The 14112-nt window shown below is 56.5% G+C and overlaps 1 protein-coding gene across 1 annotated transcript; it reads left to right on the top strand.

The window, feature by feature from the left end:
- The first annotated feature begins 613 nt into the window (after positions 1-613).
- On the top strand, positions 614-14016 carry RBPMS (RNA binding protein, mRNA processing factor). Its single transcript, XM_066548886.1, has 9 exons — positions 614-717; positions 6488-6565; positions 6766-6804; positions 6913-6975; positions 7704-7854; positions 8462-8592; positions 10309-10378; positions 11666-11771; positions 12367-14016. The coding sequence occupies exons 1-7, from the start codon at positions 655-657 to the stop codon at positions 10369-10371; spliced, it is 588 nt and encodes a 195-aa protein (XP_066404983.1). The 5' UTR covers positions 614-654; the 3' UTR covers positions 10372-10378; positions 11666-11771; positions 12367-14016.
- Positions 14017-14112: the final 96 nt, after the last annotated feature.

The raw sequence follows: 14112 nt of genomic DNA on the forward strand, positions 1-14112 counted from the left end.
TCCCCGGGCTGGGCAGGGAGGGGTTGAGCCCCCAGATGGGGCTGGTTGGGGTGATGAGCCCCTGCTAGTCCTTCTACCAGCCCTACGTTGGGTGTCCCCAGCACTGTCCCCTCCTCTGCCCCACAGCCGTGATGCATTCATGTCCCTGGGACTGTGCCCCATATCCCCAGCCTGGACTTCTGTATCCTTAACCTTGTGTTCAGTGTTCCCAGGACTGTGTCCCCTCTGCCCAGCCCTGTCCTATATCCCAGCCCGTGTCCCATGTCCCTGAGACTGTGTCCCTCTCCCCATTCTTGCTCCCCGTGTCCCCAACTTTGTATCCCCATGTCCCAGACTGCCTTCTGTGTCTCCAGTATTGTCCTGTATTCCCAACTCCGTGTCCTGTGGCCCCAGCTTTGTGTTCCCGGCACTGTGTCCCATGTCCCCGGCCCTGCGTCCCGCGTTCCCATGGCCCTCCTCCCGTATCCCTGCGCTCCTCCATCCCCCCGCGGCCCGGCCCGGTCCGTCCCCGCCGCTCCGCCGCGCCCCCGCCCCGTCCCTCCCCGGCCGCGCCGCCCCGCCCCGGCCTCCCCGCCGCCGGAGGGACCAGCCCCCAGCACCGCCCGCCCGGACGCGGCTGCCGCCGGCGGGACGAGGAGCCTGGCCGGTCGCACCATGAGCAGCGTCCCCGCCGACAGGGAGGGCGGCCCCGCCGACACCAGCCTGCCCGAGGAGGAGGTACCGGGGGGACACACACACCGGGGATTTGGGGCGGAGGGGGTCCGGCTTCCCCCTCCCCACCCGCGGTTCCCGGGAGCTGCGCTCCGCGGGTGCCCACGCACCCCCGCGGGATGGGGGATCCGCGGCGCGGGGCTCCCGCCGGCTCCCGGTACCCGGAGCTGCTGCGGGGGGGACAGGGACGAGGGGCGGGAACGCATCCCCGCACCCCGGGACGCTTCTATTCTCCGCCCGCATCCCCCTGGGACTCGCCGCAAGCGCCCCTCCGCCTCGCCGGAGGGAACCACGCGAGACACGGATCGCCCCGCGGGGCGTGGGGAATCAACCAGGCTCCCCCCGGTCCCGCTGCCGGTGCCTGGTGCTGCCGGTGCCCGTGGGTACCGTGCATCCAGCGGCCGCGCATCTCTTTCCCACGGTTCTCATCCCAAAAATGTCCGAAACGCTCCCATCCCCACGGGAGAACAACCCCACACCCCGCCACGGTGAGAGCTGGTTTTCTTCATTCCAGCCGCAAAGTTCCTGGTTTTGCCCGTGACCTTGAGATGGGAATTTGGACTTTGTGAGGGTGAGAGCGGGAAGATTCCGATCTGAGATCGCCTTCTCCTCCTCCTTAGCCTCCACCCGGCTGGGCTGCTCCAGCAGCTCCCTGCTGAGCTCCCTGCTTGGTGGCCAACGCTGGGATCAATCACCTCAGCTCCACTGCCCGCTGCCGCCTGCCTTCATTTGCTTAATTCCGGAGGTGGCTCTGGCTTCAAACTTCCCAAAGTTTCCTAAAAAACGGGGAGTTCTTTCCCCTGGGGGCCTTGCGGGGTGTGTGGGAGATGATGCTGTGGCTCTGTTGGGCATGGCAGAGGGTGACACCTATGGAGGCCTGTTGCCTTTTCCAAAAGCATGGAACCGTGCACCGGGCAAAACCAGGGCAGCCCTCACTCCGCTCCCGCCGGATCCGGAGGGCCCGGGGCTGGCTGGTGCACTGCTGATCCTTGGGACCCCCTGACCCGGTGATGCCGGACATGGGGAGCACCCGGAGGGGACGGCTGGGAGGTGCTGGGGACACACGAGGTGGGCGATGCCCGCTCCTGCCTGCCAGCCGCGCTGCTCCGGTGCCAAGCAGGTATTTTCCCTGCAGGACTTGTTCCAGCCCAGGCTGGAGGAGCCGGTACTATCTTATTTGCTCAAGCGCAGGGAAAGGGTTGTCCAGCTACTGTGCCTCACCTCCCCCCTCCCAGCGCTTGCCTTCCAGCCTCCTGTTCCCTCAGAAGATGAGAGGGAGAGGTCACTCAGGGTGCTGCCTGGTGGGAAAAGCCTCCACTTCATGCCCGCTCCTCCCTGGCACCCCGGATGGTTTCCCCGTCACTCTCGTGCCCCCCCACCCCCCCGTGCAGGGGAGCTGTGGGCCAGGGGCTTCCCCACGGAGGAGCCGGAACAATTTGGGAAGGCGGTCACGTCACTTTGGCCGGGCGAGAACGGCATGTGAAAGGCTCGGCGGAGGCCTTATTTGGTAGCAGAGTGGCTGTGGAGAGCCCGGCTCGTGGCCCTCGTCCCCATCCCATGCCAGATCCCTCATCCCGGGAGAGCCGTGCCATGGGGAGAGGACCCCAGGGATGCTTCCCAGGGGGAATGTGCCCAGCGAGTGGACAAAATCTGCCCCCGTGGCCCCTGTGTTGCATCCCCCCGTGCTCTCCTGCTTCCTTTCCTCCTTAAGCGCGGGGTCCGCTTTAAGGAGGGTTTGGGAGCAAGCTCCAGGCGGGACAGGGACGAGTGTGACCCGCGCCTGATCCCGCCGCTCCTCCGCTCTGTTGCAATCCCCCATCTGCTCCCTTGGCTGCTCACTGCCTTTTCCTCTGCCGCTTCCTCGTTCCAGCCCCGGCAGCTCTGGACTCGCTTTTCCCCAAGGGCTGCTCCTCTGCTCCCGTCCTTCACCGGACGTAAGAGAACTGCGATTTTCCAGCAAAGTGGCTCCGGGTGGCGAGGCCGGAGATGTGTGCCGCTCCTCCCGCATCCCCCGGGCGGAGGAGCCGGCATCCCTCGGCCTCAGCCTTGTTTATGTCGGGGAGTTTTGCGGGCTCAAGGCATGAGTACACACAGCCCGGCAATCTAAACCCAGCCGAGGAAGACGCTCCATTAGCCAAGAGACTATTTATGCCAGGACTAATCCCGGCGGGGCGGGAGTGCACCCCGCAGCCGCGGGGGAGGCGGCACCCCGCTTTGCCGGGAATGGGAGGGGAAGCCCTGCCGGCCCGGCTGCACGGCTCGATGGCAGCCCCGTGGCATCGCCCTCCCGCTGCCGCCGGATCCGGTGCCTCCCCGGCGGCGGGCAGTCAGGCGGATCATCGGCTGGTGGAGCATTAAAGCGAGCCCCGCTGCAAGGGGCGCACGCACGGACGGAAGGACGAGGGATGGGAGCTGGGCTGAAGGAGGCGATTAAATGCCTCGTGGATGAATCACCCGGACGCCTCCCGCCTCCCCACGGCCTGTTAACGTTTACCGGGGCTGGTTTGGACAGGGCAGGGCAGGACAGGGGACCAGGACAGTGCTGGGATCCCTCTGGGACCCCTCTGGGCACTGCTTTGTGATGGGCATCCAAGCCAAGCAAATGCCCCCCTGGTGCCTCCTTACCTGCAGGAGACAAACCTGGCTTGTGGCTTCATGTGAGGAAGAGGAGGAGGAGGGCTGCTGGTGCTCCATCACGGACCTCTCCATGCTGGGGTCATCCTTGATCCACGTTCTGGAGACCCCAGTCACCTCCTGGCCCAGATCTTTGCCTCTCCTTGCATGTCCTCAGCCCTAACCTCCACAGATCCTTTCCAGCATCCCTTAAACTCACCCAAGATGAGATGCAGGATTTCAGGGACAACAGACTGGGATGTGGGATGCAAAAGTGAAAGGGGACAGGCCAGACATGGGATGGAGATGATTTCCAAGGAAGAGGAGAGTAGCACAGATGAAGAGCAGACTTCCTGCAGGAAAAACAAAAAGGCAGGAGGGGACATCAGGAGTGAGGCAACATAGGTAGGATCCAGCAGCCCTGGGAAATTTGGGAGCTGTGGGGTGCAGCGGCAGGAGCAGAGGAGTACTGTGGAAAGGGACTTGGAGCAGTCCCATAGCTGCCATCCCCATGGAAGGAAGTCAAGGTGGTCACCTTTGAGCTTCTCCTGGAGCAAACATTGGCACTGCTGACTTTTCAAAAATCTTTGGTTTCACCCCAAATTTCAGGAAAAAGGAGAGATGGAGAAATGCTCCACCAAACAGAAACTGAAAGATGTTCATACAGCAGAACTGAAACAGCTCAGGCTGTCCAAAAATATGGTGGGGTTTAAGCTGGGGGAATCCCATGCTCCAGTGCCCTTTAATCCTTGCTGGAGAGCTGTCAGTCTGGCCCTGTCCCATGACATCCTTGGGAGCAGATGCCGTGCCTGATCCACCTCTCTGAAGTTCTTCCCTGTGGAAGAACAGATATGTGCCTGCTGCCTGGCCATTTCTCTGATAAGGCTTTTTTTTTTTTTTCAGGGAAGGATTTTGCCCTAGGAGTGTTTCTGTTAGAGGATGGGGACTGAATCCCTGGGATTTCAGCACAAAAAAACCTGGACTACGTCCCTGTGGGCCAAAGCTCCCCTTCCATTTAAGGGCAGGAGTAATATTTCTGTCTAGAATCTTTCCCTTGGCAAAAGGGTATCTGTGCAGCCTGCTGGGATTGTCCCCAAGGATGCTCCCTTGCTCTGCCATCCCACCTGCTCGTTACCCAGCAAAAGATGCTGTTCATATAGGACCTACTCCAACATTCCTGGGACTGGGTGCATTTGTGGGGCGCAGATGGGGAGCACCCAGGAGCTCATGCCTGTCCCCTGCCCTGGGCCCCAAAAACCCTTTTGGGGCTGGAATCCAGCTGGGGGATCCTTTAGAGCCCTCCTCCCTCTCGCCAGTGTGTAATTTTACGGATTCAAACTTGGCCGACCCGCATTTGAACTTGCAAAGAAAACAAAGTCATTAGAGAAGAGAAGCCCTTCCTCTGTGGGGCTGAATTTCGGAGGGCTCCTTGGGATCTTTCATCTCTGTCTCTCTCCCATGTGGCTTTGGGGACAAATGGTCTGGCAGGCTTGGGCATGCACGGTTTGGATATCAGGGATGCAAACTGGCAGCGGGTTCCCCTCTCCCTCCCACTGGTTCCTGGTGTTTCCTGAAGCTCCCCAGGGAGAGGAGAGGCAGGAAGCCAGGGATGGCTCCAGGGATGGGGGAGACAGGGGACACCCTGCAGGGATGCTCAGGATGTAAACCCACCTGGGAGGGTGCATGTGTCTGGAGAGCCAATTCCCTGGGATTCCCTGAACAGCAGCTGTGTTCAGGAGGACCTGTGTGAAAGCCAGTATTTTTCACCCTAGGAAAGGAAAAGGTTGTTTTCTTTAGGTTGAATTTCATGGACATAAGGGGAGATTCTCCAGGTGAATCCCTCCCTAGCCCCTGCCAGGAGAAACTGGGGCAATGTCTCCACTGGGGGATGGGGCAGCACTGAACACTGTGGGATGCTCCATCACTCCGTGGTCCCAGCAGACAAGCAGAAAGCTGGCAGGGGTCCCCTGAGGAACTCTGGGGGATGGTGCCAATAGAGGGGACAGGCTAGTAGCCCTGGCTCAGGAAGGGGTGGGGACACCCATTCTCTGCTGATCTCATCCAGCCTGGATGCTGGTACCCGCAGGGATGATGATGATGATGGTGATGGTGATGATAATGCTGGCAACCCAGGGTGGGTATCACCGGGGCTGTTGACACAAGAGCTGTGTGCAAACAGCTGAGTACCTTTTGTTATTTAATAGATATAGGTCAGCCAGAGGTTTTGTTCCCCAAAGCAGGAATGTTTGCTGCTCCCAGGCTGGGAGATGGGGGAGATAGCTTATCTGCAAGAGAAAGAAGTAATGTCAGCAAAAGAATAGGCCTGGCCTGGCTGTTTCTGGCTGTTTCCCATGTCTCTTTCCCAGGGAATGGGACAGGCAGAGTGCCTGGCCAAAAAAATAAAATAAAATACATGGAGGTTTTCCCCTTCTACAGCCCAAAGTGTTAGGATGAGATTTTGGGGATGAGGAGAGGAACAGCAGGTTCAGTTCCCCACACTGCTCTCCTGGTTACAAGCTGGTTGTAAAGCAAAACCATCCCAGCACGGGGTTTGCCCATCCTGGAGGAGCCCCACATCCCCCGTCAGGGTGGTGGGAGCAGAATTTCTGCCAAACATCCCAGCTTTGAGGATGCTGCACCACGATAAACATTAGATCCACCCAAAAAGGGTTAAAATCCCTTAAAAGGTGACTTTTACAAACGAGGCACAAGCTGTTTAAATCCAGCCCCCTCTAAACCAGGGCTTTTCCTCCAGGAGGAAGAGCTGGTGTTTGCTTCTCCCAGTCCTTAATGAGCTGCTGCAATAAACTGAGACAATAGGCATTGTCCAGGATCTGCTGGGGATGATGGGAGAAATCCTGTTTGCCAGACCGGGGTAGGAAGGTGCTGGGATTCTGTGAGCTTTTTAACCTGGAGAGGACTGCTGGGGTGAGGACAGGTCCCTGCTACCTTTCCATGGTGCCTTAGCAGCTTCCTCCATGGCCACATGAAGGATGAGGCCACCCCTCCCAAAAATTCAGCATCACTCAAGCGTGATGCAAAACCAGCACATTGGCTTAAGGCTTTTGTCTGCTCCCCTGTCCCTCTGGCTACAGGGAGCATGGTGTATCCCCAAGTTAGGGACAAGAGAGGGTCCCCAGGAACCTCCTTTCTTCTTTTCCAGGTGAGGACACTCTTTGTCAGTGGGTTGCCTCTGGACATCAAGCCCCGGGAACTTTACCTGCTCTTCAGACCCTTTAAGGTATCACACTGGGGAGGGAAAGGGGGGGCTGAAAGCATGGGGTTGGCCTCTGCCCCAGCCCCATGGCCCCAAACCACTTGGGAACCCATCATCCCACCATCTGGGAACCCACTGAAGTCTAATTCAGTCAGTTTATTCAGTTATTAATATTTAATTGCGGGGATCTCTACCAAAAACCCTTTTTAATCCTTTCCTTGCAGGGGTACGAAGGGTCACTCATCAAACTCACCTCCAAGCAGGTAGGAGCTGCTCCACATGGTGTAACCATCCCACCATTCCCTGGGGTTAGGGGCTCTCCTCTGTGCTCCCCAGGAACCTGATTGATGGCTCCTGTCCTTCCTCCACAGCCTGTGGGCTTCGTCAGCTTCGACAGCCGCTCTGAGGCGGAGGCAGCCAAGAACGCGCTGAACGTGAGTGTGCCTGGCTCAGCCACTCCACCATTGCTCCATTTTCCCCTTGTTTCCCTGTCCCCAGAGACTCTCTGAATTCCTCCATCCCTAGGATGTGCACCTCCCATGCCAGCCAGCCCCATGGCATCCCAATCCCTCCAGACAATCTTGTTTCTCAGCTGCATCCTCCCTCCTGGGGGGCTGCGTCACTCTCACCTTTCTCAGGGCCATCCAGGAGGGCTTAAACACTCAGGACTTGAGCCTTAGATGCAAGTGAGTAAGAGTATTCCCTGTTTATTCAGCAGGAAAAATCCCAGCTAAGCCTGCAAAAGAAAAAAACAAATTTCACTTTCTTTTAGCAACTTGTGAAGTTACCTGAAAATAATCACAGGCAGAACTGTGTGGAGCTGGTTCTCCAATTCCTCCCCAGCTCTCCCTGTGCTTCGGTTCAGGGTTGTTTTTTTCCTTCTCTTCATTTTCAATGTAAAACTTTTTTTTTTTGGCTCCACTAATCCCTCTGGATAAGAGCTCGGCCTTGCGGGGTGCTGACTGCCAAATATGGTACCGATGCTAAAGATGCCGGAGGAATGTGAGCCGCCTCGGGGCCCAGCAAATTAGCTCATTTCAGGGCTGCAAGTTGAAAAAAACCCATAAATAATGGGGAGTTATTTTTGCTGCGGGGCCAGCACGCGGCGGTGCTCACCCACCCACTGCGCCTCCTTCCCTCCTTCCCTCCCTTCCTTCCGCAGGGCATCCGCTTCGACCCCGAGATTCCCCAGACGCTGCGGTTGGAGTTTGCCAAGGCCAACACCAAGATGGCGAAGAACAAGCTGGTGGGCACCCCAAATCCCAGCACCCCTCTCCCCACTGCTGTACCTCAGTTCATCACCCGGGAGCCCTGTGAGTACCCCCTGCACTGCCAGCAGGGCTTGGGCTGGCAGGCACCAGGGATATTGGAACTGGAAGGAGGGGGGACACCGTGAGGGGGTGGCCAAGGGGAATACCAGGTCCCACTGGGAGAGTTGGTGCCTGCTTGCTGCGCAGTGGCACGTGCTGGGGTTTCCCAAAGGAGAGGACCTGGCACAGGTGAGAGCCAGCAGGGTGAGGTCTCAGGAGAGGCCTTGGCAATGCCCTGCTGTGAGCACTCCATGCCTGTTGCCACTTCTGGAAGAGCTTCTCTCATGCAGACTCCAGCTCCTCACTCTGCTGTTGTACACAGGCATGAGCTGCACACTCTCCTCTGCTGAATCCCTGGTTTTACTAAACCTCTTGGAGACAAGGAGCCCAGCCCCAGCTCCCTGAGTGACACCCCCAGCCCCATAGCATTGCTCACCTCGTGTTATCCCAGCGGTAGAATGCTGTGTTAGCTTTGTGAGCCAGCTCTCATTGGTAGCATCTCACAGTTTTCCAGGGGCAGCTCTGCTCCTGCATCAAGGGGAGAAGGAAGGATGCAGCGAGGGTCACAGCCCTCTGGTCACCATTAACTCTCCCTCTTCTTCTCTTGCAGATGAGCTCACAGTGCCTGCACTTTACCCCAGTAGCCCTGAAGTGTGGGGGCCGTACCCTCTGTACCCAGCGGAATTAGCACCTGCTCTACCTCCTCCTGCTTTCACCTACCCCGCTTCGCTGCACGCCCAGGTAATTCCAACCATCCACCTCCACTGCTCACCCTCTCTCCTGCCCTGGCCCCCCTTCCCCTCGGTGCACACTGCACCACTAACTCTGCCCGGCTCACAGGCACTCACTCCTCGCTCCCCGAGAGTTAGGGAAGGCTCCCAAATGGAGCAGAACGCTGGCAGGGGTCCTGTCTTTCCCCAGACTCCTCTCTCTGCCTTCCTACTTTCGCTGGTACCTATGGTGGGGCAGGTGGTGAGGGAGGAGGGAGGGCTGGGGATGCCCAGGGTCTGGACCATGCCCATCACTCCTGGCACTGAACCATCCGGCTGCCAGTGTGAGGGGGGCTCCAGAACCCCTGGCTGCCCCTGCAGCATGGCTGGGATGCTCTTCATGGATGTGCTGCTCATGGGGTGTGAAGGCAAGCAGCTCTCACGGGGAGGAGAAGGAAGTGAAGCACAAATGGAGGGTCTATCTTTTATTGACGAGGAGCTGCCTCGTCACAAGTGCTTTCTGCCGGCTGCTGCTGGCCCCCGATGGCAGCATGGGCTGTTAAAAATTAACCATCCGCCTGGGAGAGGAGCGAGGGAAAGAGGAGAGGTGGAAATGGCGGAGGAAGAGGATTTCTTTGCACTGCCAGCCTTGCATCATCATGGGGATACTGGCAAAGGACCCCTGCCACAAGGGGGAAAGGGCAGCTACCTCCTCAGCATCCATGCTGGGCAGCACCCTGGCTTTTGCTCCTTGCTGCCAGCTCCAGCTCAGTGATGAACAGGAGGTAACAAGCACATGGAAATAGACTTGCCAGATAAACTGCATCCAAAAGGCTTTTGGCCTTGGCCCACCAGGATTGAGCCAGGTTATCCAGAGCCACCATCACTGAGAGCTGGAGCAGCCAGGGGCTTGTTTGAGCAGAAGGGTGAGGAAAATTGCTCAGTGTGCAAACCATGTGCAGCCTTTGGATGAAACTCCAGCTTTCTGGGCCCTGCTGTTCATAGGAAGAGCGTTGGTAAATATTATTGCAGCTACGTACTTGCCTTGTCAAATAACTGCTAACAGGCAGCACCTGCCCTGCTCAGGGAAGCACACAGCCAAGGGAACAGGCATACAGAAGCTCTGAGGGTCCCTTGGGAAAACCCAGGCTGAGACCTGATGTTTGACAGAAGCAATATTACCTGATGTGAAATATCAGCCTGCTGGGGAGGGTGCTGGTGGCACCTTCCCATCCTCCCGTGCAGATGCTGGGGTTGTGGCTCTACTGCATGGGGGCTGGAGACTGGTGCCACCATCCAAACTGGAGCTGCCTCGCTGGATCCTGCAGACAGCAGCGGGACCGGGAACTGTAGGATGGACGGTGGAGCTGGCTTGGAGTTTTCTGGCAGAGTACTGAGTGCCTGCATACCAAATTTTGGCATCTGATGTTTTCCACCCTGTTTCAAGTGGGCTTTGCAGGAGCTGAGAAGAATGAGCTCACTCCTGCTCAGTAGGACCATGGTGCTGCTGTCCCAGCTCCATCCTGCTGGAAGCAGCCATGCCAGGGGCTGTGCTCAGCTCAGTGTTACTGTTGGAATTGGAGCTGGGATGGCTGTACTGCTGTTCCAACCTCCCTCTGCCCTGTGCCTGGGAAAAGCTGGGAAAAGCCGGGAAAAGCCAGGAAAAGGGAGCCCAGCCACAGCCTGATGTTGCCAGGGTGGGCAGCCAGCCCCTCCCTCTCACCTTGTGTCCCCCTTGCCTTGGCAGATGCGCTGGCTCCCTCCCTCCGAGGCTGGTTCTCAGGGCTGGAAGTCCCGTCAGTTCTGCTGAATGCCGGGTGAGTGCCGCTGTCCCATCCTCCTGGGCCACCTGGGGACCACCTCTGCCCTGAGCTTCCCAATGTGACTCCCAGGCTCTCCAGCAGCTCAGGGTGGGTGGCCACTTTTCAGCAGACACCCCAAGTCCAGTTGCCCTCCTTGTCCCCAGAAAGGGATGTCTGTGCCACCATTCATTTTCCCACATGTCCTGGGGCAGGAGGGAAAGGCACCATGCCAGAGGCGGGTGTTGTGATGGAAAAGGCAGCCCTGACACCATCACCTCATTAAACCTTAAGGAAAGCTATCCAGGTAGCCCGGGGTGGTGGGGGTGCCAAAACAAGAAGCACAGCCTTACCAAGCACCCAGCTGCCCGGCAGGAGGGAGGGATGATCCCATTCCATCTGGGACCTCTTCGGATGGAAAAAGCCTTGCAAGATACGCTCTGCAAATAACTTCGGCCTTTGTGGATAAATAAACAAAGGGGACTCACATAGAAGAGGGAAAAGAGCCTTGGTGGACACTGAGCACTGCTTGCCCTGCAATCCCAGCCTGCCTGGACCACCCTAGCCAGGAACAATCCCTGCTGGGAAGCCTCCAGCTTCCACACCCGCCTGTGGAGAAATGCCAGTGGATCCAAAGCTCTGGCATCAGCTGCCCATGCTCACATGTGACTGCTCTGCCCATCTGCCTGGCATCTGCAGCCCTGGAGGTCACTCAGCTGGGAGGGCACAAGGCCCACAAGGCCCAGCCCTGGCTGCAGCCGGCCTCAGACTTGGATCCATAAAGAATTCACTGGCTATTTTAGGCCCAGCAGATAAAAATAGGGAGTAGCGAGGCTTTGGGAACCAATGGTTCTTCCAAAATATGCAACATGCCAATGTTTCCAGATAAAATGTGAGCAGAGACACTTTTGGGAAGGGGAGATGAGCAAATCCCTTGAAACAGGTCCACCAGCCCAAGAGCCACAGTGGGTGGTGATGGAGGGTCAGGGACCTCCTGTTTCCCTTCCAGGCTGCTCCAGCTGGGAAGGGCACAGAAGGTTTGGCTGAGGGCCTGGCTCTCCTGCCTGCATCTGTCTGGATTTGCTGCCTGGAGCCCATCATGGCAGGGCTAATCCCACGCTAATTCCAAGTTAGGTTGGAAAAGACACCTGAGACCACCAAGTGCTACCTTTGCCCCAATAAACTGCAAGCTATCCCCTTGGGAAGTGCCAGCTGTGGTCCCTGTGAAATCACCCCTGCCCACAGCACACTGACCCTCAGTCCCCAGTTCCAGCATCCCTCACTCTCTGCCGTGTCCTCCCACAGGTCTCAGGTGTGTGATGGTGGCCTACAGTCAGTCTTGTGGGTATTAATGGAGTCTTCCAAGGTGGCTACTGGGTTGGTGTGCTCTCCACAGGACCTCAGTGTGCTGGTAAGGATGCCACCCTGCGGGCTAGGCTGCTTCGGGAAGGGGGCAGAGGAGTGAGGAAGTCAACACAATGTCCCTGAGGAACAGGCCCTGAGGTTGGCAGGGCCCTGGGGCTGCTCCAGCTACTGCCCTGCAGAGTCATGGCTCTGCCATTCCCCTGCATGGCTGTTATCTGGGGTGAGAGTTTCTACAGCCAAGGAATGCCTCTCATTACCCTGCTAATCTCATCTCCCTCCTTGCTTCCTGCCTTGGATCAACAGAGACCTGAATTCCTCTTAACTGCAGAACTCACACTTAACTCCCGGCTTCCCACTTCCAGCCCCAGGGACTGCAGCCAGCAGGAGGAACAAAGTGGGATCAGTGGGGTTCTTTGTGCCAGGGATGCTATGGTCTCTCCCTGCAGGCAGGTCCCACCTTGCCCTTTCCCTGCTAAACAACTGTCTTTAGAGCAGGGTCCTGACACAAAATTTCCAAAACAAGCCTCCCTCTCCCCCCTACCTTGCTTCCTTCCTTCCACGAAGGAAGAGAGATTAACCACAGCCCTTTTTCCTCCATCACAGCTGCTCTTTTTTTTTAACACCTCTCTTTGTTGTTTCAGGCTTGAAAAAAACCTCACACACAAGTTTGGATTCCTCCAAGACTTTCCCACAGCCTCTATCACACATCTGCTCTCCTAGAAGAAAAAAGAAAAACATACCTAGTAATAATATTTTCCTCTTTTACACTGTATATTTGTAAGGAAGAGTGTGTTACTCCCGAAAGCATGGTTTGACAGGCATTGTTGTAGTGTTTGAAAAGCCTTTTCAAATGGAACCATAGGAAAGCAGACTACAAAAAAAGAAAAAAAAAAAGAAAAAAGAAAGTAAAAGGAAAAAAAGCAAAACAAGAACAAATATTTTTGTACCAAAGCTCCTCAAGAGGACAATCTTATACCAGGTCGGACCACAGGCTTTGCGCTTGACTTTTGAGGTGTGTAAAGCAGAGTCTTATTATCCCCTGGCCCTGGCAGCTGCATGTGGAAGGCACGATGTTCAAAAGCGTGAGGATGTTGACACACACAATGCGGGTTTGCAGGAACTGTGCTCCCCTGGCACAGGAACTGTGCTCTGGCTGTGTTGGCAAGGCGACTGCAGACACTAAAGTATTACTGTTCTCTTCCCAGTTGCACCAAATGACCAGCAGGCAGGACAACCAGGAACTTCCTTCCCGTGTTTTTTTTACCTTGGGGCTGTGTTCATAGCTGCTGTGCAAAGCTTCCGTGGGGTACAACAACTCGGATCAGGGATGGGCAGGCAGCCCACACATGTAGCAAGGTGACAATTTGCCTCCTCCTCCTCCTCCTCCTGCTACCATGACTGCTCCAAGCTGTTACAGGCAACATAATCTGCTGTATGAAAAAACATACCAACAAATCTTTGGTTTGCCAGCTCCCTCCAGGTTGGACATGAGTCCTGAGGGGCTCCCGTTATCTGGAAGCACTGGCCTGGCCTGGCCTGTGGTTTGAGTGCCAATGTTACGCTGGTCCAGCTGCTCCCTGCGTGGCATTCCCATGTTTCCATGTGCAAAGATGAGAAGGGAGGCTGCCAACATCCTTTACAGAGATAGAGTACCAGCAGAGAGACTGCTTGACATACTAGTTCTCCTTCTCCTTGCTCTAAGAGGAATTTGGAAAAAGAAGAGAGCAAACTGACCCAAAAGCTCTATCAGTTTCCGTTTCTTGCGAAGGGAGGTGCAGAACTTCTCCTTCCATTGCGTTTCCCCCATCTCCATTCCAGCTGCAGGGAACACTGAGCTCAGCTGCTGCCCAGGCCTCACTGTAGCCAGTTTTTCCCAGCTGTTCGTGGCCTCGTTAAACATCATCACCTTTTCCTTTCTCCTTCCTTTTGTCCTGTGGGTGGGCTACAATAAGATGGCTGAGATTCTGGCCGTCGGGGTGGGACAGGGGGAGGAAAAAATGGGGGTTTTCACCATCAGAAACTGTCCCATTGGGGTCTTCTGTAAAAAATGGGCCTGATAAAAGTGATGTGAGAAGAAATCAAATCCAAGACAAACCTCAGAACGGCTCCAAAAGGAACGATACCAGCGTTCCCAAGCGACGGATTAACTCTTTTAGCAAACTATTTCCTGTACTTTGTCTCGCGGAGAGGAGAGAAGCTTCCATATTGTCTACTCTGCTTTTGGAAATATGTTTAAAGGTACTTTTCTATTGTAATTTTTTAAAAATAAAACCGGTGATTATTATAAGTTACGCGCAGAGCGTCGCTGTGTGTTGTGTATCCGGCTGGGAACAGGGAGAAGGATCCCAGCACACCCCTCAGGGCCTTGGCAAACATCAGCCTCTTTC

This window comes from Molothrus aeneus, chromosome 4, assembly GCF_037042795.1.
Source record: "Molothrus aeneus isolate 106 chromosome 4, BPBGC_Maene_1.0, whole genome shotgun sequence".
Lineage (NCBI taxonomy): Eukaryota > Metazoa > Chordata > Aves > Passeriformes > Icteridae > Molothrus > Molothrus aeneus.